Source organism: Colletotrichum graminicola (assembly GCF_000149035.1).
Source record: "Colletotrichum graminicola M1.001 genomic scaffold supercont1.59, whole genome shotgun sequence".
NCBI lineage: Eukaryota > Fungi > Ascomycota > Sordariomycetes > Glomerellales > Glomerellaceae > Colletotrichum > Colletotrichum graminicola.
The window spans coordinates 172,244-196,838 of NW_007361063.1; the positions used below are offsets into that span (position 1 = coordinate 172,244).

The window sequence follows — 24,595 nt, forward strand, 5'->3', positions numbered from 1 at the left end:
ATATTAGCAATTTTTGCCCTTCAATGTTCCAGTTGGTAGCATCCGCGTGTATCGATGATATAAAGAGGAGGTGGGTCGTAATGGGCGGGACCTTTTTACTTTCTTCCCGTTGCATCAAAAGCCAATCAGCAAAAGCCATCACTACACGCGAGGTTCACCGTGCACCAGGAAGCTTCCTCATTCAGCGAGGACCACCTAGTGTTGTCTTGGATCACATATCCCATCTTTCTCTCTGAAGACCTGCTCGACGCCACGTCTAAGTCCGCCGGCCATTGGGAAAAGCGCAAGCAGCAACACGATGGCCCTTCAGCCTTGTGAGGGTATGCCACCCCGCCAGTGTGCCGTGTGCCACAGCAGGACCAAGCTCTCCCGCTGTGCGGGTTGCCAGGTCGTCTACTACTGTGGCCGCGACCACCAAGTCAGGCATCGGAAAGCGCACAAGTCCGACTGTAACCAGATCAAGGAGTATCGCGAGAGATACCTTCAAGAGGAGAACGCCCTCCGCAACGGCGCCGAGTCCGAAAGGGGCTGGACCTGGGACATGGCAGTCGGCAGGTTCTGGGGGATCCAGGAGACGCGGCCCTACATGCAGGCACGCTTCGGATATATCGGAACGCTCATGTCGATAAACACGGTTGACGGCATCGAGATGGCGTTGAACCACCAACTGGACATGCTGCGGCTGTGCCGCGGCGACAACATGGGCATCCGGAGCTACCCGCCGCACCTGATGATCCGTCTCAGGCGTGACCAGGAGGCGTATGACTTTGTAAAGTGGTGGGCCGTGACAGCCGAGAACAGCCACTACGACTGGGGCAGCATGGAGCTCCCGCACATGAACCTCAAGGGCGAAGACGCGTTCGAAGGGGTGAGCAAGTTCGCGAAGCGCTTCGGCTCGCTCAGCCACAAGATGGCCGTGACGCTTCTGAAAGTGCGGCTGTACCTCGACCTGCGCGACCTTCGCAACGTCGACCGCGCCTTCAAGGACGTCCTCCCGCAGGAGGTGACGGACAGCATCAAGTGGCACGTGGTGCGGACGGATGTCGTCGGCGCGCGGCGCGACCTGATTGAGAAGACAAACACGGCGGCGGCGACAGGCCGGCTATTGGAGGCGCTAAAGGAGCAAATCACGACAATGGTCAGGAACGTGAAGGAGTCAAACAGCCACATGTGGCCGGGAATGTTCAACCCGCGGACGCTGCTGCCCGAGCTGCCAGACATGTTCACGATGGGCTCGCTCGAGGAGACGACGCTGACATGGGCGGAATGCGCCAAGGGATGGACAGAGACGCCGGGGTCGTTGGCGGTGGTGAAGGCAGCCGGGGCGGCCTAGACCGAGGCTTCGATCTGCAGGGTTGCATTCAATTTACAGCGATGACCGGCCCCTCGGACGCTGGTTGGGCACTGGCTGGGGAGATGGGGGGGGAAGAGGAATACAGGACAGCAAAAAAAGAGAGAACTGAGCGATAGTCAATGGTACATATGGGCATCCAAACTTGACGGTTCGGGCGATTGAGTCTTGGCTCAAACAGCAGCGGCAGTGATCGCTGCTGTGCGTCGACTTTTGGGGGGAGGGGGGGGGGTCAGCGATTGCCAAGGAAACACCATCCAACCATTACAGTTGCAGGTTTTGTGGGAAAAGTGCACAAGGAAGTTGCGGTTCCAAGCGCGCCGATGTCAGGGATTGGCTTCGTTGGAAGGGGGGCGAAAGAGGGGGGGGGGGGGGGGTACGGGTACCGTAGCTGGGTACGATATCATTTTTTTTTTCTTTTGTATTTTTTGCGTGTGTCAAAGGTGCTAGGCCTGACTTGAGTTGACAGCTGAGGAAAAGCCAAAAAGGCAATGAGCAAACCTAAAAGTACATAGTACGCTTTGCATGGTTTGGGCGCTGGGACTCGAACGGGGAAGCCACCGGCCGGCAGACGGATCAGCGTTTGGGGGGGCACGGGGTTACTTACCACGGTATCAAGCGGGAGCATAATCAAGATGGGGGACGGATACCGAACCTACACTACATCTACATAGTACTGTACTCCGTAGGTACGGCCAAATACCCATGTGGATACTCTTTGCCGCGGAGGAGAAAAATCGGAGACCGGAAGGGCTGGCCTGCCCTGCCCTGAACTGAAGTCGCTGCCCATGAGCCGCACGCTTTGAAAGATTCAGGAACTTCAGAGGCTAAAAAAGTGATGGGGGTGGAGAGGCTCCGTTCGGTGGTCAAGGAACGACCAGTTGGCAAGAGGGGGGGGCTGACTCTTGTATCGTGTAGAAACTGGTTTCCTCCCTCCATACCTAGTACATTGTACTACTCCGTAGAGTTGGAACAGGATGGCAAAGTTTGACTTGCCTACGGATACTTATGACTGTTCATAGTACCTATACCTATGTGGTGTACGGGGGTACAAGTACGGCAACCGTACCATCAGCGTGGGTCCATTGGACCCTGACATACATCGTCACTTGTGTTCCATGCATGTTTTCAAGGCCCACTACGCCGACCGGCTACCCTTCGTCACCTGTAGAGTCATGGTCGAGCCAGCGGGTAAGATAAGCAAGAGGCGAAAGGGGCCTCCGTAGAAGCCGAAGTCGTCCTGTCAGGTTTCCCCATTTTCAATCTGCATCGCATCTAAGCGCACCGTAACCGGGATATCGAGGTTTAGGGACCGGTCAGCTGACAAGACCCTGAAAAAAATCCAAAACTTGAAAGGCACATGGCGGAACCGGACCTGGGTGGGTCTTAGCAACGTAGTTTGCTGTGTATAGTGAGTATGTAGTCCAATATATTCTAGGTAGGTCCTTCATCCCTGGGCTCGCGACCAACCCGAACTCGTACATGAAATTGACGAGACTGGGGAGAACATGGGGATGGTACCTGGGTATGCACCGTTATGGAAGCGGCATTCCAACAGTCAAGCAGCTCTTGGCAGCAAAAGGGGCATCGACGGAACCGAAGCCAAATGCCTGGTCTTCAGGGTCCCTCCCGCTTGGGTAGTCACGAGAACAGACTACCTGACAAGCGGCGAGGCGGTCTGCAACTTAGGCGCACCCATCTGACCCAATATGTCGGAGCGTGAGATATGTCCAGGCCTCAGCCCCGGCGTTCCAGGCGAAGAGAGGATGCCACGAGGGTGCAAAGTCGGTGGGAGAAAAAAAAAAAAAAAGGGAGAGGCCGAGAGTGACGAGGCAAGAGCCGGCGGAGACCGCCACTGCCTACCTAGATGTACTGTGTGGTAATCGTGACCACACACAACCGGCGACGTAGCAGGCTAGTAGGAGGACGGACACTCTTGTTGCCATTAGCTAGCTGGTACTTGGAGAATCGACAAGCCAGCAATTAATTGTATGTAAACTTCGCTCGTGAAAAGGGAAACAAGAAAGAGCGGCACCCCCTCCAAGTACCTAGGTAGTAGGTAGGAAAGATGCAAAAGGGCTGGATGAGGTACCTGCTATGTGTCTGTGCTACACCAACGGCGGGGTGGGCATGGGTAGGCCGTCTACACTACACGGTGTTGATGCCCTGGTGGGTCCGCGATGCGCCGAATCGACGAATCACGAGAGAGATTTGCCCCACGGGAGACTGATGGCGGCTCTCGACTGGTCAGCTTCACCTGCCGGATAGCGCCACGCCTCGAGCTGTTTCTGGGATCTCGCAGTCTTTCTCTTTCACGGCCCTTCCTGCCGTCACGTTCTGAAGGGACTGGCGCTGGCGTGCGAAAGTGGTGGTCTCAGGTATCCCCCGGCCCCGTCTCGAGTCGCCCACCAGGTGCTCGGTTGTTCCTTCCCCGCGACAATTCGCGTGCGGGGTACATACCTACCGAAACACAGAGACTTGGTGCCAGGGCCCTCGATACCCTGCGACGCGGTGGATGCGGGATGAGCTCACACCTCGTCTTTCCTCTCTCTCTCTTTCACTACCTACATACCAAGTACCACGGTACCTACACATAAGTTAGGTAGTCTCTGTCTGTTGCTTGTTTCCGTCACCTTGTCAATCCCGCCGCTGGGGAACTTGTTGCCGTCGGTCTGATTTCCGTCTTCATTCATAATCCCCCTCCAACCCGCCGATAACTGTGTCCAGGTCCTCAGATCTTCTTTCCATTTTGTCTCTATATTTTTTCCCCTTCACCCTCTAGGTACTCGGGGCAATAGACAAGAAGAAGAAAGAAAAGTATCCGATTGTTTGTTTGTTGGTCTATCCCGTACTCGGCAGACACTGTATTCCTAACCCCCCACCCCCTCCGGTCAATGGACATCTGGATGTGGATCTCCTTCATCCTGGAAAAATCGACGGCATTCTCGTTACTGGACACCGTCCCTGGTTCTGGACCCCTTTGACGCAACAGAGACAAAGCTGACTGACGACTTCCTGGATCCCGGAGCTGCTGAGTTTGCTACTGATCTTGACCTCTTGCACCCGCGCCTCGTTCCTACTTACTACTGCACTACACAACTCATCGCCAAAGACAAACCCCTCTACAATATCATAGACGAAGAAAATGATCGACCGCGCTTTCGATCTCATCTGCCTCTAAGCAGCTGTCATCTCGTCCCTTTTTGTCCCGTTATTGTCGTCAGCAACTGTATTTGTCGTTACAGCACTCTTCAGTCTTATCGTCTAGACCTTATCGCCAAGCCCGAACGCCACAGCATCACAAACAACCCTTGATACCCGGAATTAGACGTCTTTCATCATGAAGTTTGGCAGAAAGTGCGCCCTCCTTTCCCCCGGAAATCACCCCAATTACTCCATCGTATTGGGGCCTCTTTCGCAACCTCTCGAGGAGAACGCTGACACAAACCCTAGTCTCCCCCGCAACCAAGTCCCCGAATGGGCGGCTTTCTACATCAATTACAAAGGCCTGAAGAAGCTGATCAAGGCCGCGGCGCAATCGGCCAAGGATGGAGAGAAGGTGGATCTTGCAGGTGGGCGGACTTGAACCGGACCGTGAGGGCGTAGCCCATCCCCTGACCGCATCTTGCAGAATTCTTCTTTGCTCTGGACCGCAACCTCGAAGACGTTGACAGATTCTACAACCGCAAGCTTGGCGAGGCCGTCCGCCGTCTCAATCTCTTACACGACCGCTATGGCCGCGTCCACGACCTCGTCTCCGATCTTGATGAGGATGAGACCGAGGAGCTCATGGGCGCTCTCTACGAGATGCGCATCATGCTGAGGAACCTTAACTGGTTCGCTGAAATCAACCGCAGAGGCTTCGTCAAGATCACAAAGAAGCTCGACAAGAAGCTTCCCGCGACCGGCTCCCAGCACCGCTACATCTCCACCAAAGTCGACCCGCTGCCCTTTGCCAAGGATTCCACAGGCACCCGCCTCCTCGCCGAGGTCAACAAATGGATCTCCGCCCTGGGCGAAGCCCGCGTCGTCGACGACTCCAAATCCGATCGCTCGGTGCGGTCGCTCGGCCGCGCTTCTTCCAAGGCCATGTTGACCCTGTCGCAGAGCCAACTCGACACCCTCGAGCAAGCCATTCGCAACGACGACGTCGAGTCGCTAAAGAATGGCTTGAAGGAGGGCAACGTGGCATCTGAGCAGGCATCTCAGACCTTGCTGTTGAACCTGCTGCAGCGCTCCATTGCTGCGAGGTCCAGGGCGAGTATGGCCTATCTTATCGAGCAGCTGCCGTCTATCAATGAGCCCGATGACATCAACCATCGAAACTGTATCCATAGGCTCGTCATCCATATCGGCCGCACCAAGTCTTCTGAACCTGACAATGAGCCCAAGTCTTACCCCTTCCCGATCGGCACTCAGTTCACCACCCACGACCTTCAGCCGGCAGTCTCGCAAACGATCCCCCCTCGGGCGCTCAACCAAAATGAGACGAAACTGCTCGGCAAAGACGACGAGGCAGTTCAAACTCTCATCCATCTTCTCGACACCCTGAAGCCTGAGCACAGAGAAGCACTCAGCGCGAGGGACTCGTTTGGACGGATGCCTCTCCATTATGCTGCCCGGTTCGGTTTTGTGGTTGTCTGCCAGATTATCATGGCCAAGATGCAAGAGTGGAACCAGTTCAACGTCGAGAACGGCATCGACGCCCCCGAATGGCAGGACAACGACGGGTACGCCCCTCTGCATTTGAGCGTCGTGGGCGGGCATCCTCGGACGACCAAGGCCCTTCTCCAGGGAGAGAACTGGCAGGGCGTCAGTGTCAAGAAGGCCGAAATGAGACGAACAGTATCCAAGTCCGGTGCTGTCCTTGCCATAGCCACCAAGTGCAACTACCAGGTCATCGTAGAGATGCTCGTCGAAGCTGGCGTCGACATCAACTGGCAGGACAAGACGGGCGAAACCGCCCTGCATCTTGCCGCGCGTTTCGGCCACGATGGGATTGCCAAGTCATTGATCAAGGGTACCGATGAGCAAAAGGCCGACCTCGAGATTGCGGAGAACACGTACGCCTGGACGCCACTGCACGTTGCTGCTGTGGACGGTCACCTCGCAGTGGTCCAGTTGCTTGTTGACTCTGGCGCAGTCGTCGCCAAAGCTGACTCGTCCGGCTGGACAGCCAAAGAACACGCTGCGCTGCGTGGCCATCTGGACATCGCCAGGCTCCTGGCAAACCAAGCGGAAGCCGAAATCATACAGCCCACGAGCAGCCTCAAGATCTCTATAAACGAGAATTCTCCCCGCTCCTCGTCGCCAGAGAACATTTCGTCGATTGACGGCCGCAAGTCGGACGGTTATGTCCGTCCGGTTGAGCCGGTCAAGACCTTCGGCCATCGCTATCTGACCGATAAGAGCATGGTTCTCGTCAGCCTCGGATCTATGGATATGCGCAAGAACCTCGAGGCCGTCAAGCTCGACCGCGTGCCCTTGACCGAAGCTCATTTGACCGAGCTCGATACCGCCTTGTCTATTGTTGTCTCGGCCAGCGGAGCCCAGGGTGAGCCCGTCATTGTTGACCTGCCTGTCCACGAGACTGTCTCGACGGAGCCCATCGTGTTCACGGCGGTGGATCCCGCCCAGGTTAAGCTGATGTTCGACATTGTCCCTACATACTCTGGAAATGAGAAGAACAAGATCGGACGTGGCGTGGCCCTCCTCTCTTCCATCAAACCCACCCTGGGCACGAAGCGCATGAACCTTCAGGGCGATGTCTGTGTGCCGATTTTGGCGAACAACCTGGACGTCATCGGCACTGTCAACTTCAACTTTTTGGTCGTCACGCCCTTCTCGCATCCCAACATGGAGATCAATTCGCAGCAGACTTACTGGAAGAAGCTTGCCACAACGATGGTCATTGGTCACCGCGGCATGGGTAAGAACATGACGAGCAACAAATCTCTCCAGCTTGGAGAGAACACGGTACCTTCGTTCATCGCAGCAGCCAACCTGGGCGCTCAGTACGTCGAATTCGACGTTCAGCTTACCAAGGACCATGTTCCCGTTATTTACCATGATTTCCTTGTCAGCGAGACTGGCATCGATGCACCAGTCCACACTCTGACCCTGGAGCAATTCTTGCACATCAACCCCGACTCCAACCGCACAAATGGTGTTAATGCAGTCAACGAGAGAATTGAGAAGGTTCGCAACAATGCGCCGGGCCTCAGGCAGCGGTCTTTGTCCATGGGATACGCTGGCGACGGCGTCAACGGAGGCAGTCTCGAGGAGCGCATGAAGCACACGCGTGACTTCAAGAACAAGGGTTACAAGGCCAACTCGCGTGGAAATTTCATCCAGGCACCATTCGCCACCTTGGAGGACCTTTTTCGGCAACTCCCCGAGCACATTGGCTTCAACATTGAGATGAAGTACCCTATGCTTCATGAGAGTGAGGAGCAGGAGATGGACACGTACGCCGTCGAGCTGAACTCGTTCTGCGACACGGTATTGTCCAAGGTCTACGACCTGGCCGGCAACAGACACATCATCTTTAGCTCCTTCAACCCTGACATCTGTCTTTGCTTGAGCTTCAAGCAGCCGTCGATCCCCATCATGTTCTTGACCGATGCAGGCACCTGCCCTGTCGGCGACATCAGAGCTTCCTCCCTGCAGGAGGCCATCCGATTCGCCAGTCGCTGGAACTTGATTGGAATTGTCAGCGCCGCCGAGCCGCTCATCAACAGTCCCCGGCTGGTCAGAGTTGTCAAGGAGAGTGGTCTCCTTTGTGTCAGTTACGGAACGTTGAACAACAACCCCATCATGGTTCAAGTAAGTGCTCTTATCCTCTCCTGATCGATGGTGACCAGTACTCATCATTTTCCGTAGCGCCAAGTGAAGGAGGGCATCGATGCGGTCATCGTAGACAACGTCCTCGCCATCAGAAAGGGACTTACGACCACCGAGGCCAGTGGCGAGAGCGAGAGCTCGGAGGGTTCGGAGACCAATGACTCATCATAGAAAAGAAATGTCTGCTGTTCTACAGCAGGGAGGAAATGAACAGATTACTTTGCATGGTACAGCGTACCGGGGAAGCGGGAATGGCATATCTAGCTGGGGCCGTGAGGCATTTCCGGCCAGCTTTCAACACATAGCGTAGTACAGGGAGAGAACATGAGGCTTAAACACGTCTCTGGGATACAGAGGAAATCTCAACTGGAATAATCCTAGCGGGGTTCTCAGACTTGAATTTCTGTACGAGAGCAGGTGCGATTTTCTTGGAGTTGTCAACCGAAACGTGTGCTCGGATAGCGATGATAGATGAGAGTTCTGAATCTGGGTGGGAAAGGAGGGTTCGTCGAACGTGGTTATATATAGTCGAGGTGCTGTGGTTTCTGGTGGCGTAGTCCTTCAACTCTCTGTCTACGTCGTTGGCCAGTTCCACAAGCGTCTGTTTCGAGAGACCTCCTGCCGACCGATGAATGATCAATCCCGCTATGATGGCATATTCTCGTACCCGGAACTGGCGTCCGTAGTCGTTCTCGAACAGGTCGTTCCTGTGATCAGCCATGTTGAGCGAATCTGTCAGTTGACGTTGCCGTTCCCCGGCCAGGGTCGCATGATAGGAAATCGTATCCTGGCAGACTAGCGCTGAACGAGGAAGGAATCTAAGAGGAAAGCAGAGAATGAATTTCGTAAAGGGGTTATGGAGATAGAAGGGAGAGGTGAGCGAATAGTACGAGTTGATGGTTATGAGAGGTTCTGTTGTCGGTGATGGATCTCGGTCAATTCATCCAGACGCGATAAGATACCGCCAGAGTGGACAACCGAACACCTAGCGAGGCCAGGTCTAGAACTCTTCGCAAGATGATTGTCCTAACATGCGATTCGAAATGAGCGGAGCGCCCCTGTGCCGCTTTCGGGCGTCGACACATTCCAACAACAGGACCACCTTCTTCTCTGGGACCTTCAGCTCGCCGACGAGCTGCCGGTTCGATTTTCAACCGAAGGAAACGGTCCCAGACATGGCAGAGACCTTGTGACTGTGGCCACTGCTCTTGGTGTCCCCATCGAGACGGTGCCAGACATACATGACCTTAACGTCCGACTACTCACTGGCAATGCCCACGTGGACTCTGCTTGCACGCTCGAGATCTGCCTCGCCCTATGCCTTCTCTCAGACTGCAATCTTCCTCCATCGCCTCGCAGGTTTAGAAGCCACGCAGTGCGCCTGAATGACCCCCGCAAGTCGGCAACCCCCTTATTCCTCCAAACGGACCGACCTGGCGGCTGGGTCAGTCGCAGTCGCAGAGTCCGGAGAGACAGGCGGCAGGGAAACGGGCAAGGAGGTTACTTGGACCAAGTCAGGCACCACTGAGGAAGCGCAGGCCGATCCTTATCTACTGGTGTTCCCCTCCCCATCTTCGCCGCTTTGTCGAGCTGGCACCGCCTTCATGGCGTACAGGCGATGCGGGTCATCTCGACGTTCCTTATGAGGTCGCTGCAAAATGGGCCATGAGCGGCCTCCTCGCAGAGTCCTGCGACTTGTCAGGCCTTTTGGCAATGCTCGTTCCTTTTATTCAACACTCCCTTCCAGTGTTGACATGTCGCGGGCTCCTTTTCCACCTCGAATCAGAGGGAGTCAGTCTGTCCTAGGTAGTCAATAGCAGTCGCAAGGCGGAGAGCTGGAACGCTACTCATACATGGGCGAGAATGACGAATGACAAGACGAAGTGTTGGAATGGGCCGCAAGACGAGTGTAGGTATGAAGAGCTTCATTGTTAGTCATGGAATAATGCATTGCCGGCGACGTATAACCACCCGTCGGACGGCTGCCATGGACGAGATGGATCCCCAAGTCGTCAGCGAAGCCCATGTATTTTGTCGTCGACCACAACCTTGTCCTTGGGATAGAACAAAGCGCATAGGTAGCGATGAGGCTTGCGAATCATTATGATAGTTAGGGTGAAGTGGGTATGGTGATTGTGTGGCGTGAGGCTAGCCTATACAGGTTCTTTAATGAAGAGACAAGCGCTTTGTTTTTCTTATATATATGTATATATATATACACATAGGGTCGCCCATGGTCGCCGACGGTCTTACTCCGCGCGACCACGAACTGGAATGGCAAAGTGGTCGAGAAGCATGCATCAGAACGTGCTGGAAAACGTTTCTTTTCTTTTATTGGAAAGCCCTCAAAATCTTCAAATAACCCATCTATACGTAGGTATCATCATCATGTACGAATTTTGTCATTCCGCCCGCCCGCCTGTCCGCCTATTCAGTCGTCACCTAAAATCCAAACGCGTCATAAAAAGTCTCGCCGCATCACATACCCGGATCCCGCTTTCCCTATGAGGTGTTGCCCATGTTGGCGTCGAGGAGCTTGTCGAGCTCTGCGAGCTTCTTCGCCTGATCTCTCTCGGCGGCCTCTTTGGCAGCGTCCTCCTCGTAGCCTTCGGTCTTCATGTCCAGCAGACCAAGCTCCTCTTCCTCCTCGTGAGTGCGGGTGTAGTACTCGCGGGTGATTGACGGGTCAGGGGCGGGCGGGTCGACCAGAGGCTGTACGAAACTGCTGGCGAGGGGGTCGTTGAGGACGATGGTGAATTCGCGGTTGCCGTTGATGGCCTCATCGAGGCCGTCGAAGAAGGCAGTCCACTTGGACTTCTCCTCGGGAGCGAGGGAGTCACCACCGCCGGAGCCGCCGGAGCCACCGTCGGCCTCGAAGATCTGGCTGCGAAGGTCATCGCGGACCTGGGTCAGGAGACCCTCGATGGTTGTGAAGCGGCCGCCCAGGGTGCCGGGGTTGACGGCCAGGTTGAGCTCGGGGCATTCCAGAGCGCAGGTTTCGGACTTGAGGATATCGCGGGCAAGGTCGGTCTGGCCGTTGACCTTGACGATGATCTTCTCACCCTTCTCGGGGATCTCGCCACCGGTCTTGACGTCGTTGGAGCGGTAGCCGCATTCGTCGCAGACGGTAGACATGAGGACGACCTGCTTGAAGTGCGGTATGTCGACCATCTTCATGTGGGTGGTGCAGGGGCGCATGCAGCCCGGGCAGCTGGCGGGGAAGCTGTAGACCTCGTTGGGGATGATGTCGCCCTCGGCGGTGAGGCCGGGGTTGGCGCCAGCAGCAAGCTCAGCGGCCTGTTCGTTGGAGATACCCAAGGCCGCGTTCTGCTCAGCGGTACGGATGAACTCATGCTTCTCCCACTTGCCAACACCATCCTTCAAGTCGGGGGTGATGAAGGAGTTACCGGCCGGGTCGTCGACGGTGACGCGGAAGGGGAACGACTTGCCCTCGAGCATGGCGCGGCCCTTTTCAATGATCTCGGCAATCTTGGGGTAGATTTCGGGCATCTGCTCCTTACGTGCCTCCTGTCCGAACTCGAGATCATTGATGACGGTGGTCAACAGACCCTCAACATTTGTAAGCTGGCCCTTGCCGGCGGGCACCTCGAGGTCAAGCTCGGTGAACTTGACGGTGGCAGTGTCGGACTTGACAACCTGGCGGGAGAAGTCTTCCATGGCGGTCAAGCGAAGCTCGTAGTATGTGCCCTTGGGCTGGATGGAGCCTGCGGGCTGGACCTCGCTGTTGGCGAAGCCGCACTCTTCGCAGGCAAAAGACATGATGATGATTTCGCGGAAGTAGGGGATCGACGTCAGAAGCAGCCTTGTGATGCCCTGGACGCAGATTTAGCATACAACAATTGGTTCAAGGCTCTTGTGCAACTCACATTCTTGCCGCAGTTCATGCAGAGAGACTCAATCTCCTCGACAACCTTTTGGTCATCGCTGCCGTCGACCTTGGAGCCGATGGCCTGGAAGAACTCGTTCGGCGTCGTCTTGGACTCAGGGACAGCCATCTTGACTGATTTCTGAAAAGTAGGTAGGTATACGCGCAATGTTCCGAGGGCCGGTAGTTCTTCTGTTGAAGTTGCGCGGCGTTGTTTTGTTGTCGGTCGTGGGGGGGGGAGAGCAAGTGACTCGGTGGGATGGCGATGGCGGGGTCTTGAAATTTTTGGAGGGGCAATCGCAGCTGCAGGCCCTGCAGGATGGGCATCAATGTGTGTCATTGAGCGGGTCCCGGGTCCCTTCCCAAGGCAGGCAGCCTTCGAGAATATTCCCGAGAATAGCCCGCCGGCCGGCCGGTTTGTCATGGCACGGAACCGCGGAGCGGGCTCTAGGAATTGGAAGCCGTGTTTCCCCAGGATTGGGATATTGGCAAGTGCGATTCTTTTTTCTTTCTTTTTTCTCTCTTCTGTTTCTTCATTACTCCTCACCCCATTCGTCCAAAATCTGCAAGGCTCAAGTTTCTGGTCCCTGAGGACGACGTCTTGGCTTGATTCAGCAGAGCCTGCAGCCCGGCCTTGCGGTTCTTCGCCCGCTTCTTGCTGCTAGAATTGGATGTTGCCGGCTTAGCTGGCTCGGCCATCGAAGACTGGCGACCCTTGGCCGCAGAGAGCTGCTCACGCCTTTCCCGGCGTCTTAGGATCGGCGGCGGAGGGGGGAATGAGACCTTGGTGATTCGGCTGCAGTTTCCGCAATTGAAAAGCTTTCGCGTCCCAACACGAGGCCGAGGCTCATCCTTGGCTTTGGGATCTCGCGACTGGACACCGCGTCGCTTCCTCTTCAGCGCCTTCTCGGTCTCGAGCTTGAGTGCAGTGCCCTGGCCGGGGATCATGATGTGGCCGCAAGCACCGCAGACGTGCTGCCGTCGAACGTCGTTTTGTTCAATGTCGTTGAGAAACATTAGCTCGTTGTGGTGGTTCATGAGGTAGGCCGAAGTCTCGGGGGCAGATGTCCTGAGGAGGTGAGCCGCATCGTTGAGGTAGTTCAGATGCGCCGGCAGAGTTGAAGATTCCATGATGTTTCTCCCAACTTGACGGAGCGTGGTCAGATCCAAGAATGAAGGGAACAACGGTGAAAGAGCAGAAGCCGGACAATGGAGGTGTCTTTGCTTCGTTGGCGACGCCTGACCCACTTGTCGCTAGCGGACCTCAGGGTGCCCAACAGGGGTCTAAGCCGTTGTAGCCCCTGTAACGTCGTCTGAAATCACCAAAGAGTTGCAAGAGTAGGATTTTTTGGTTGAGTTCGTGAGCTGCACTCTGCACGTTGCCAAAGACGACGTTTGAGCTCGAGGGGGTCCTGGTGACATTTTCTCAAGTCTACCTGACCTACAAGTAAGCGAACGATGGCAGCCCCCAATGGCAAGCCGAGGGGCAAGAAGCCGAAGCCCGAAAACCCAATATCGGCAGCAACCCGAGCTTGGCTTCTCTCACTCCCCCCGCAAGCCCAGCCATGGCGAACCTCTGATGAACTGGACACTCTTCTTAACCAACAAACACCGAAACGGTTCGCCATTTACGAGCCTATGCTTCTCCTCCCCAGCGGGAGCTTCGATAAGGGCCTTTGGCGCACTCTCCTTGGCCACCCCGACATCACTGACGACAAGATTCACCAGCTATGGGATGCCATCCTGCGGGACGTCTCAAACACGGGCTCGAGCATGCTCACTCACCTCGCCATCAATGAAGGAATCCCCCTCCAGACGGGCGCGAAGACGGACGACGGGATCGCCGTCGAAAAGGGCGAGAACATCCTCCGGACCCCCAGCGGCCTCAAGATCCTGCACGGCGACTTTGGCCCTCCCATCAATCCAGCCAAGCCCTCGTCTGAGGACTTTGAGACGGCCTTTTGGGTGTCAACCAAACAGAACGGCATCTATCAGACATGGGCCCCGCGCTGGACCATGTTCAGCCGGGGAAACATCAAGGAAAAGACGCGCCTCCTCGAGTTTCACAGCCACGCAGTCCCCGAGGCCATGTCTCATCGCCGTCGCACCGCGTCTTCGCTCAAGAAGCATTGGGCGGTGGATTTGTACGCGGGCATCGGCTACTTCACCTTCTCGTACGCCAAGCTCGGCCTGAGGGTCCTCTGCTGGGAGCTGAACCCGTGGAGCGTCGAGGCCCTGCGCCGCGGTGCCGTCGCCAACGGTTGGCGGGTCAGGGTTGTCCAGGGTGCCGACCTCGAGCTACCCGCCGCCCAACTCCTCACGGGCGACGAGCAGATCGTCGTTTTCCTCCAAGACAACCAGAAAGCTGCAGACAGGATAGCAGACATCCGGGCCTCGGGTACTCCGGTCGATATCCTACACGTCAATGGCGGGCTGCTCCCGACCAGCGAGCCCACGTGGCGGCCGGCGTGGGACATGACAGCCACATCCCCTGAAGGCTGCTGGCTGCATCTCCACGAAAATGTCGGCATTCATGACATCGAACCGAGACGCGCAAACATTCAAAGCCTGTACGACGGCTGGGCGGCAGCGACGGAGAGCGGCCGAGCCGCCATGGTCGAGCATGTCGAATTAGTCAAGACGTACGCGCCCGACGTCTGGCATTGCGTCTTTGATGTACATATTACAATATCTAATAAGGTTACATAACCGTCGTGTGAATCGCTCATCTCTCGTTCCCGTCAACGTTGTCGGCCTGTACCGCCTGCTACCTCATCCTTCCTTGTGGGGGGGGGTTGAGCGGATCGAGCGCTATGACCGCCGAAACTTTTGCGGGATGTTGCCCTCGACAACGGCCATCTGGTCGAGTTGCTCTAACCTCTCCTGCTCGTCCTCCATCTCCTCGTGCTTCTTGAAGTGCTCAATGTCCTCGGGGTGCGTCAGATCTTCGAGCTTGGTGTTCTCGTCGTGGTACCTGGTGTCACTCCCGTCAGCTTCTCCCTCTACTCTACCGGGGATGGACGAGGCACTCACTTCTCCCAATGGTGAATCTCGTACTCGTACTCGTCGTCGCCGTGGTGACCCGGGCCGACGCCCATATCCGGCAGCGTCTTGCCGCTGTGGATGAAGTCGTCCCACTCGGAGCGGGTGACGGTGCCGTCCTGGTTGGCGTCCAACAGTTTCATGATGTCATGGAGGATTTCGAAGCGCTTCTCCTCCGAGATGTGGCGGTTCGACTCGTCAAAGAGGCCGTATGTGCGCAGGATTTCGTCGCCCTGCCAGAGGCCGTCGCTGTTGTAATCGTGCAGGGTGAAGAAGGATGCAGCATCCCAGCCCTCCATATGGTGCTCCTCTGGCGGAAACGTAACATGTCAGCGCGCGGGTCGACGATTGGAGGGCGGAGGACCCTTGGGGGAGCTTGGTCGGTAACATACCAGCCATGTGCTTGGTCATCCAGTCGGCGTTCTCGTCCACCATGGGCTTCTGGCTGTGGTCGCCGCCGTGGGCGAAGGCGCGGCTGGCGAGCACCAGGGTTGCGAGGTGGATGGTGTGCATGGTCGGATCGCCCACGATGTAGCTATATCAAGTCGTGATGGAGCTTCGGTTTGTTGACGACACGTAGCACGGATGTTAAAACAAAACAAAAAGCGGGACACGCGCGGGTAAAGATACACAATAGGGCTTAGCCACGGATGAGGTAAAACAGAAAGCCGGGTTCGGGTAGATCCACGAACTTGGCAAACACAAAAAAGCTGGGCCGAGAACGAAGAGGAGAGAGAGAGCACAAGCAACGGGCTAAGGAATGGGGGAGGAATGGGGAATGGGGAACATGGAAGTTTGCTTGGTTGGAACAGGTGGCGTCCAAAATGGCCGATTAAGGGGAGTTTGGGGGGACGGCAGATGCATGGATCGGCGACTGACAGGGGCCTAATCAGTTCTGGCCCAGGGTCCGTCGCGTGCCAATTAAGCTTGGGTGGCCGTGGTGCCTTGGGTGACGCAACAAACCCATCTTCAACACCACCTTACTCCTCAGCTCTTTTTTTCTCGCATAGAGACCTATTCATTCCTACATCGATCGATCTCTCAAGCAGCCGCAGGACAGTGGAACAATCTGGAGGAGTCCGTCCGAACAACTGTCATCATCTGCCGACCTCCGGGGACCTAAGAAAGAAACGCCCGCTACGCAACGCGTCCCAGTCGCGTTTTGCGAAAGCTCTTCATCCAACACAGCCCGGGCTTCAAATCCCATACCACCCACCATGAACCGATCCATAGAGCAAACGCTCCTCTCATTGATGCCCACGCATGGCTCAACTTTACCGCCGTCCTTGGTAGAACTTGCGGGGTCCCTCCTGGCACAGTCGAGGCACCGGGCGAGCACACTCAAAGCAGACGAAGAAGTTGGGCGGTTATACGCTTGTGCACACATCGCCTGCGATAGGTAGGTCCCCGGAATGCGATCCGTGCTTCAATACCTTGATACTGATGCCCAAAAGACTCAAGATCACACTGGACCTCCCCCCGATCGAGCCACGGCCCCCAATCCCTCCCCGCATCTACAAGCGTCTCTACAGCCACCTCGACAACATCCTCCCCAACGCCGCTCTGAACCGCACACCAGGCAAGAACGGCACCCCGCGGCACAGACAAAGGCACGGGATCGACTCACCCGTCAGGACGCCACAACGCCCAACACCCACAAAGGAGCGGTCCCTCGCGCAATTCCGTTCCGGCAACCCCGCAAGCGGGCCGAACACGCCGACAAAGTCGACCGGCAAGGCCGTCTATCCCTCCGACAAGTCCGGCCTCCACTTCTGGATCCAGCCGACCATCCGCTTCCTCTGCAAGGAGACGGGTCAGCGGCAGCTGGGGCCAACGATGCTGGCCGGCATGGAGTACATTGTCGTTCCCGGCGGGCGGAGAACGCGCGACGCGTGGGTGAGGGCAAACCTGGCCGCTCTATGCGGGGCTGTATTCTTCTTCGTCACGCAGCAGGTCAAGACGCTCAAGACGGGGGAGGAGGTCGGCAGCGAGGCGTACAAGCCCGAACGGGATCGCATCCTCGATCTCCTCGCCAAGGCGAGAGCATCGGTGGGCTCGAGGGGAATGGACGAGGACGAGGCGTGGGAGGGTTGGGCGCCGGTCACGGCCAAGGAGTTTGATGACGCGGTGCAGCAAGTCACGGATCGCGGGTGGCTCGAGGCCGACTGGTATCTCAGTCTCAGCGACATTATCGAGGCGGGCGACGTGATTGCCGACAGCCACCGGCGGGCTGAGGGCCCCTACAGGGCGCCTGTGCGCGGGGCGGACAGCATGTTTCAAGATCGGTACGACTTTCTGAGTGAGAAGAAGCGCCAGGAGTACATGATATGGAAGGAAGGCATCCTCAGACGCATCGAGTCGCTGGAGAAGGAAGGCGGGGAGGCCATGGAGGTTGACGTCTAAGTGGGCCAGGAGGAGGTGGTATCATAAAACCTGCCTCGGCCACCGGGAGGGAGCTCGCTTCTGATGTCGTTGCGGAAGCACCTGTGCATGTCGGAAGGATCCGGCGCCGGGCGGTACCGGCTGAGCCGCATACGCTCCACCTCCACGGTAACTAGGTACCGAAAAACAATACCGGATGGTATGGTCGCTTATCAGAGTCCTCGGATCATTAGAGGATTCTGCAGGATTCTGCCCCCTGTACCTCGGCATATCATAAGGTCGCAAACACCCGACAGTCAGTCCCTTGGTCCGTTCTTGGCTTCTCACAATGAAGATGACAAATGAAATGAAGATGATGGAAAATATAAATAAAATGAGAGGGGGGGGAAGTCCATTCATTCCACTGTTTGCATTCGGGCCAACTCGTGGATAGCCCCTCAATGACGCTCATACGAGTTCGAACAAACCCCCACCACACGAGAGAGGCCCGACTCACCGGTAGAAAGGCTGGCCCAGTCGACTGTATCATTGGGGAGTGAGGACACCCACCCCCGAGTTACTCGTCTCTTGTATCCCTCATTCGAATGTGGTATGTACAGCATTGAACAAACAGGCTTCTTCTCTTCCCCTCTTCCCCCCTCCCACCCCTGGGCAACTCGCACGCCGCCCCCATCTTCCCAAGTTTCATCGTCTCGTAATATAGTATTTGTCCAAACGTGCTCTGCCAAAATGCCGCAAGAGCCTGAAATCGTCGTTCTCCCCAAAGACCCCCTTTAGCCAAAGACCCCGCCAACGCCGTGCCGTGATGATGATGATGATGATGACGCCGTCCCGCCTGCCGAATAAGCACGCGATACAAGAGCCGACGCGCAGGTCCGTGGGTGAACCGTAAAAAAGACCACCCGCCAAGGGTATGATTTCGTCGATGCGCCTGTTCCAGGTCTAGACAGAGGATACCCGAGCTTTCCGTTCCCGACGCTCTTTTTCCCGCTTTCCCCCCCTTCGCTCCGTTAGCTGTCGTGTTCAACGCTGACGTCAGCGTCCCATTAGTTTGTGCTCGTTGTGGCTATAGCTTCGCAGGTCCAACGCTGGAACTGGGCGCTGGGATGTTAGCAGCCGGATTCGACTCGCGCCGTTCCAGGGTAGATCGCCGGCCGTCGTATGCAGCCGGTCTCATACCCCGCAGCCCAGAGCCGAGATTCCCGCCATTCCGTTCATATAATTACTCCGCACGATTTCGGAGGCCTTCATTCGATCAACGGCTTTTTCTGCCCTCCTACCAAACACAGGCCTAGCGTCTTCATTGACTCTCGGTCATTCGCCAAGACGATCGAGCGGGCAGGGAGCATGGGGTTGTTCGGGTCGACCTGTGAGGCATCCTTGGCAGCTTGTTCGATGGCGTCCATTTCCTCTTTACATGCCTGCTGGTCCAGCGGGCAGATGACGAGCGGTTGTCGAACTACCAAGTCTTTGGTAGAACCTAGTTGCGCCTGCAGATATCGTGAGCAAAAAAAAAAAAAAAAAAGAGAAGAAAAAGAGGAAAAAGGCATGGTGGATGAGAGGGGGCAATCGGGCCAGCTCACCTTGACCGTCAGGTAGAATTCAATCTTGTATAATGTTGAGCTCGTGGTGAAGGATGTCACTTGGTAGAGGGGAAACGCGGGCTTTCCTCTTCGGATGATGCCATCGGGGTCGCGCAGGTCCTTGGAGGGGAAGACCAAGCCGACATTGGTGGCATAGCCTGCCTCTGGCATTCTTGTGTTCACCAGCTGTATGTTCTTTGCGACCTTGTTGACCTTTTTCGTCGGCTCGTCGCCTTCGGGGTTGTAGGTAATCTCCTCCTCGATAGTGACGGTGATCTTCTGAATGGTGACCTTCAAAGCCTTCTTCATCCAGTCGGGGTTCGGTACCAGTTTGATGTAGACTGTTATTGGGTCGAGGGGTCCATAACTCCATTTGGGAACCGAGATGCCCAGGGTGACGACGCTCGCGTCGCTGACTTGGCGCGATTCGGGTTTGTTGTACATGCCGAAGGTCGACAAGGTGTCGTAGCGTTGCAAGGGTATGGGGAAGGAGTATTTGTTCTGGAGGGTGTGGCCTTGCTGGACGGTGACTACAAGCTCGTAGTACGTCTCAGCGGTCCGGCTGGGGAGTTGAAGCGATGCGGGGGGTATTCGTCGGTTCGTCTCCTCGCCGCCTCTTCCAAAGGGGATAAAAAGGACAAAAGGCAGATCCATGGCAATGACGCTCTCGGCCTCCTTGCCGGACTGGCATCGGAACAGCAGAAGCTCTTTACCGACCACGTCGGTGGTCTCTCTTCTCGGTGTGCCCAGGTGTCGTTTCGCGACGTTCTCGGCGGCGGGGTGGATGGTTTCTCGTCGCTGCAGACAAATGCGCACCAGCGAAACGGCGACGGGCATGGAATAGCCCTGTGACGGGCGGATCTCGACTTTGCCTTCGATTCGGGGCTGGATTACGGGTGAGAGAAGCATGTCAGCAGGGTTGCGCAAAGCGTACGTAGGCAAGACTCCAGCCTCCCCGACGTCATCACACCACAGAGGAAGCACACATACCAGGGTTGCAGAGATGCCCGGGTAGCCGACGAGAAAGCTACTGTTGGGGGGACCAGAAACCCTCACGAAGGCGGCCATGCTGGCTGAGTCGCCAGGGATGCGATAGACAGTCGCTTGTGGGGGTGAGAGCGGTAAAGGCGTTGGACAGAAGATGAAGATGAGGTTCTCATGTGTGTGGGTGGGCGGCAGTCGTGCGTCTTAGGCGCTGCGCGCGTTGCCGCCTTGTGGGTGTGGGGTCGAGACAGTTGCGTCCAAGCTGTCGGAGGCGTGCAGCAGGGGCAGCAGCAGCAGCAGCAGCAGCAAGAAGAGCAGAGCGCAAGGCCCAGCGGCGGCATTACATGAACCAGATCACAATCGGCCGGGAGCCTGTTTGGCGTCGTCAGGGCGCTATGGGAGAGGGTTAGTGCACAGACCGGCGTCGAGATGAGCGTTGATGGGACGTTGGCGCGCAAAGGTCGAAGGGGGGGGTTGGAGAAGCAGCGCCGTACGGCGGAGTATAGAGACGTGATGGAAGGGCGGGCGAGCGATTGTGGTAGTGTGGGCGGGCGGGGTGGCAATTAGAAGAAGAATAAGAGAAGGAGAAGAAGAGTCGAGAAGGTTGACGAGCAGGTGGAACAGGAACCTCTCTCGGTCTGGGGGCCCAGGAAAATCGTGGAAAGCTGGGTAACTCAGCAAGGCGAACCTAGAAATCAGGGTACCTCAGCTCTGAGTGGGTACAATCCGGGCTGATGCAGCTTATTCACCGATCCCCCTCAAGGTGTATCCGTAAGAATAAGCAGTAATTAGTAGCAGGCTCGCTCGTCAGCAAGACAATGCCAGAGAAGCTCTGGAGAAGGATGTGTGTGTGTGTGTGAATATGAGGGGGGCTGATGGTGGCAGGTAATAGCGTGCGGTTGGGTTGGGCTGTATCCGTACCTTGGATACCTAGAGGATAGAGGGAGGGATGATGGTATGGTAGGTACGTGTGGGCGTGGAGCTTGTTGGTGGCGGCGGTGGAGGAAAACTGCCCAGCAAGGAAGGGAAGGGAATTATGCGGGTGGGTTGGTGTAGCATGTGCACACGTCCCGTCCCTTGGCCGGTCTCTGCAGCTTGTTTTATCCTTTCCGTCCTTGTTTTTTTTTCTTTGCCGACCGGCTCTTGGTCCGAGTGAAACGGTTTCTTGGGCGTAGATTCGGCTTCTCACGTGCAGAAAACGAGATGAGATATTGTACCCATGTCGAGGCTGCTACTGCTGCTGCTCTTGCTCTTGGAACCTGTCGACCACAGGCGGTACCCGTCTACATAGTAGGCTTTCTCTGAATGACGGTTATTTTGCTCCTGTAGGATGGACTCGCTTCGCACTCGGGTGTGTTGATGTTGGCAATGATTGGATCACTCGCTGCTCAGCCGCTGAGACAGATGAGAGGATCAGTATAAGGTGAGAGAGAGAGAGAGAGAGAGAGAGGAGCATGCATAGCACCTACAGCCTTTACCCTTAAGCCACAATGTAGTTTTTGGGGGGGGGGCGATTGGCGGTCGTCGTGATGGCTGGTGTTTTGTTTTTGGAGGTGTTGTTGGTTGCCCGTACACCAGCAGGTTTTGCCAACAACATTGCACCAAACAATGAAGCTTTCTGGATCGTCTACCTAATCGCTTCGACCCGGTTTCGCGGCCGTGACTGACCAGGAAGAGGTGCCGAGATTCGTGAGGGGGATTTGGAAAGGAACGGGTCAGGACGGGGGTCCGGACCAGGGAGCAAAGCAAATGCTGGGACGATGGACGCCTGCGGGGAAAGCCTCTAACGCCATTCTACGGATACAGCAGGTAGAGAGAGTTCTGTTAGGGTGGAAGTGCACCATTACACCACCACAATTGCCGTGCTTGCTGCCACTTCAGAACATGGATATCATGGATGGGGAAATTGCAACCGATAAAATCACCGATAAAATACACAATACGGTGGTGGTATGAGTCAGGAACCATCAGACGGGGCCATGGTCTACAGACACGGATACCCGGTTTAGGAACTTTCCATTGCGGGCCTTGGTCATTCATCATCATCATCATCATCATCACCATACCTTTCTCACAAGGGATACCCAATCCATTCGTCGCGTCCATTCGTACCAACGCGGAATGTTACGGGGGCAAGTCTCCCGAGCATCCTAGCTTACAACAGCGTGCCTTTGACAGCCGCTCATGACTTCAACCCTGTGGTCCCTAGACGCCAGCATACGCTGCTGCTAGCCTGCACAACAGCCCTGGGACAACCAGAGCCAAGGGGGCGGGCAACCGGTCGGTGTAGCAACTCGGGAGTGGAGACGGAGAATGCACGAGCCACCGGGGCCGAACCTACGTACAGGTAGTAGGTACCTGTAGGTATACCCAATCGTCACGTGCTAGCTACACTGTCAAGCAGCAGCACGAGCGCCAAAAGTGGTCCCTTATCGCCGGCCGATTACCTCATCCGCCTATCCCCCTAGAGACGTCTTAACTGCGTTATGTCCTCCATCGTGCATACAATATCTGCTCAAGCTATCGAACGAATGTACAGAGTGGGCACAAGGAATATCGCCATGATGGCGCCACCAAAGCTCTGGCTGCCCAATCAGGCAAGCATTTTGCTATGGCCTTAACTCCGGCGCTCCGTTCAATGGCGTCACACAGTTCATGGCTACCGGCAGTATGGAGCAGGAGTGCGGTTCTTGCGGCCGCTCTCGTTCTGATATAAAACTCCATGGTTCACCGACACCAACGAGATGATGAAATTCCAACAGCATGCCGCCTTCCTCTGTCCTCTGCTTGAAAAACAAAACACCATACCAGCATTCGCATCCATCTACCGATTCGCCTCCATCATCAAACCCTCCTCCCACAGCCACCGCCACTCCACCTTCACCACTATGTCTCGTCTGGCCCCCTACTATGAACAGCACAGAAAAACCACCGGCCCCGGGGACTCCCGCCCCACGGCCATTCGGATCATTGAAGACCAAGGCCTCGTCGGGAAGTGGGCCGGCAAGGTAGTCATCGTCACGGGCTGCTCCCCTGGCGGCCTCGGCCCCGAGACCGCCAGGGCCCTCCACGTCGCCGGCGCCGACGTCTACATCACCGCCCGCGACGCCGCCAAGGGCGACCGAGTTGCCAAAGACATCCTCTCCGACGGCAAGCCCGGAAAGGTCCAAGTCATCGAGCTGGATCTCGGCTCCCTGGAAAGCGTCAGACGGGGCGCAAACGACTTCCTGAGCAAGTCCGACAAGCTGAATGTGCTCATAAACAACGCCGGTAAGGCTAGACTCGGTCTGAGTAACACCGTTGAGAGGGGTTCTAATTCTGTCGCCAGGTGTCATGGCCTGCCCCCAGGGAAAGACCGTCGACGGGCTCGAAACCCAGTTCGGGACCAATCACCTCGGTAAGCGTGACGAGCCCTTGCGCCGACTCAATGTCCACTAACTAACACTGAAAACAAAAGGCCACTTCCTTCTCTTCCAGCTCCTGAAGCCGGCGCTCTTGGCCTCCTCGACCCCCGAATTCAACTCCCGCGTCGTCTCCGTCTCATCTCTGGGCCACCGCCAGGGCCGGATCCAATTCGAGGACTTCAACTTCGAGGGCGCCGTCGAGTACCACCCCTGGGCGGCCTACTCCCAGTCCAAGCTCGCCAACATCCTGTTCGCCAACGAGCTCGACCGCCGCTACGGCCCATTGGGCCTTCACGCCCTGAGCCTCCACCCGGGCGGCATCATGACGGAGCTTCAGAGACACCCGGCCGGGCGCATGGACGAGATTATTGAGGATCCCGAGATCGCCCGGGTGATGAAGACGCCCGAGCAGGGCGCCGCGACCTCCGTCTGGGCCGCCGTCGCCGCCGAGCTGGAGGGCAAGGGTGGCAAGTACCTCGAAGACGTCGCCGAGGCCGAGGAGGCCACGCCCGAGGGCTTTATAGCCCGCCCTGGCTACGCGCCTTCCGCCTACGACCCCCCGACCGAGAAGAGGCTGTGGGCCGAGAGCCTGAAGCTGGTCGGGCTCGAGGACGATGCGTGATTGGGGGTGCACGAAATGGCGGCAGTGGGCGGTTGGCATGAACCCCTTTTTTTCTGTAGGATTAATAGACTGTTGGTTTCTTGAACCTGCTTCTCTGCGCTGGCCGGGGGGGGGGGGACGTTGCCGGCGGCTGTGACCCAAAATGCCTCGAAATCAGTTGAAGGGGCGGGAAGGGCTCTAAACTTCAAAGACTGGACGGAATGCACTGCCGATGAGAAAGATGCGTGGTTCAATGGCCTCTTCTCAAAGCTGGGCTCCCGAGTCTTTCCAAATCGGGTCTCAGCACCGTCTCGTTGCGGTTAACAGCTCGCTCAAGCCAGAATTCGTTGGGGGTTCTCTTGGCTAAATACAAGAGTCAATCATCTGCTTGATTCCATCACATAAGTCGTTTCATTCCCACTTTTATCTTCCAGTCTATAGGCTCATTTCCCGTCTTCTAGTGCCGTTTTTTTTCTTCTTCTACACACGCACACACACACACACACACACACACACACA

At 56.5% G+C, this 24,595-nt stretch overlaps 9 protein-coding genes across 9 annotated transcripts; 5 read left to right on the forward strand and 4 right to left on the reverse strand.

Moving 5' to 3' along the window:
* Window positions 1–298: 298 nt before the first annotated feature.
* On the forward strand, window positions 299–1,333 carry GLRG_10348 (MYND finger; the record flags this gene model as incomplete). Its single annotated transcript, XM_008101033.1, has 1 exon — window positions 299–1,333. The coding sequence occupies one exon, from the start codon at window positions 299–301 to the stop codon at window positions 1,331–1,333; it is 1,035 nt and encodes a 344-aa protein (XP_008099224.1).
* Window positions 1,334–4,691: 3,358 nt separating this feature from the next.
* GLRG_10349 (glycerophosphoryl diester phosphodiesterase) lies at window positions 4,692–8,365 on the forward strand (the record flags this gene model as incomplete). The annotated part of the gene is made up of 3 exons (XM_008101034.1): window positions 4,692–4,923; window positions 4,983–8,176; window positions 8,234–8,365. The coding sequence occupies 3 exons, from the start codon at window positions 4,692–4,694 to the stop codon at window positions 8,363–8,365; spliced, it is 3,558 nt and encodes a 1,185-aa protein (XP_008099225.1).
* A 2,331-nt stretch (window positions 8,366–10,696) lies between these two features.
* GLRG_10350 (ZPR1 zinc-finger domain-containing protein) lies at window positions 10,697–12,210 on the reverse strand (the record flags this gene model as incomplete). Its single annotated transcript, XM_008101035.1, has 2 exons — window positions 10,697–12,028; window positions 12,082–12,210. The coding sequence occupies 2 exons, from the start codon at window positions 12,208–12,210 to the stop codon at window positions 10,697–10,699; spliced, it is 1,461 nt and encodes a 486-aa protein (XP_008099226.1).
* A 413-nt stretch (window positions 12,211–12,623) lies between these two features.
* Window positions 12,624–13,211, reverse strand: GLRG_10351 (RNAse P Rpr2/Rpp21/SNM1 subunit domain-containing protein; the record flags this gene model as incomplete). The annotated part of the gene is made up of 1 exon (XM_008101036.1): window positions 12,624–13,211. The coding sequence occupies one exon, from the start codon at window positions 13,209–13,211 to the stop codon at window positions 12,624–12,626; it is 588 nt and encodes a 195-aa protein (XP_008099227.1).
* Window positions 13,212–13,538: 327 nt separating this feature from the next.
* On the forward strand, window positions 13,539–14,789 carry GLRG_10352 (tRNA wybutosine-synthesizing protein; the record flags this gene model as incomplete). Its single annotated transcript, XM_008101037.1, has 1 exon — window positions 13,539–14,789. The coding sequence occupies one exon, from the start codon at window positions 13,539–13,541 to the stop codon at window positions 14,787–14,789; it is 1,251 nt and encodes a 416-aa protein (XP_008099228.1).
* Window positions 14,790–14,891: 102 nt separating this feature from the next.
* GLRG_10353 (uncharacterized protein) lies at window positions 14,892–15,635 on the reverse strand (the record flags this gene model as incomplete). The annotated part of the gene is made up of 3 exons (XM_008101038.1): window positions 14,892–15,054; window positions 15,114–15,432; window positions 15,515–15,635. The coding sequence occupies 3 exons, from the start codon at window positions 15,633–15,635 to the stop codon at window positions 14,892–14,894; spliced, it is 603 nt and encodes a 200-aa protein (XP_008099229.1).
* A 704-nt stretch (window positions 15,636–16,339) lies between these two features.
* Window positions 16,340–17,525, forward strand: GLRG_10354 (origin recognition complex subunit 6; the record flags this gene model as incomplete). The annotated part of the gene is made up of 2 exons (XM_008101039.1): window positions 16,340–16,521; window positions 16,577–17,525. 2 exons carry the CDS (start codon window positions 16,340–16,342, stop codon window positions 17,523–17,525), a joined length of 1,131 nt encoding a protein of 376 aa, XP_008099230.1.
* Window positions 17,526–18,751: 1,226 nt separating this feature from the next.
* Window positions 18,752–20,155, reverse strand: GLRG_10355 (arrestin domain-containing protein; the record flags this gene model as incomplete). Its single annotated transcript, XM_008101040.1, has 3 exons — window positions 18,752–18,994; window positions 19,088–19,972; window positions 20,078–20,155. 3 exons carry the CDS (start codon window positions 20,153–20,155, stop codon window positions 18,752–18,754), a joined length of 1,206 nt encoding a protein of 401 aa, XP_008099231.1.
* Window positions 20,156–22,959: 2,804 nt separating this feature from the next.
* GLRG_10356 (short chain dehydrogenase) lies at window positions 22,960–24,097 on the forward strand (the record flags this gene model as incomplete). Its single annotated transcript, XM_008101041.1, has 3 exons — window positions 22,960–23,341; window positions 23,400–23,468; window positions 23,529–24,097. The coding sequence occupies 3 exons, from the start codon at window positions 22,960–22,962 to the stop codon at window positions 24,095–24,097; spliced, it is 1,020 nt and encodes a 339-aa protein (XP_008099232.1).
* Between the last annotated feature and the right edge of the window lie 498 nt (window positions 24,098–24,595).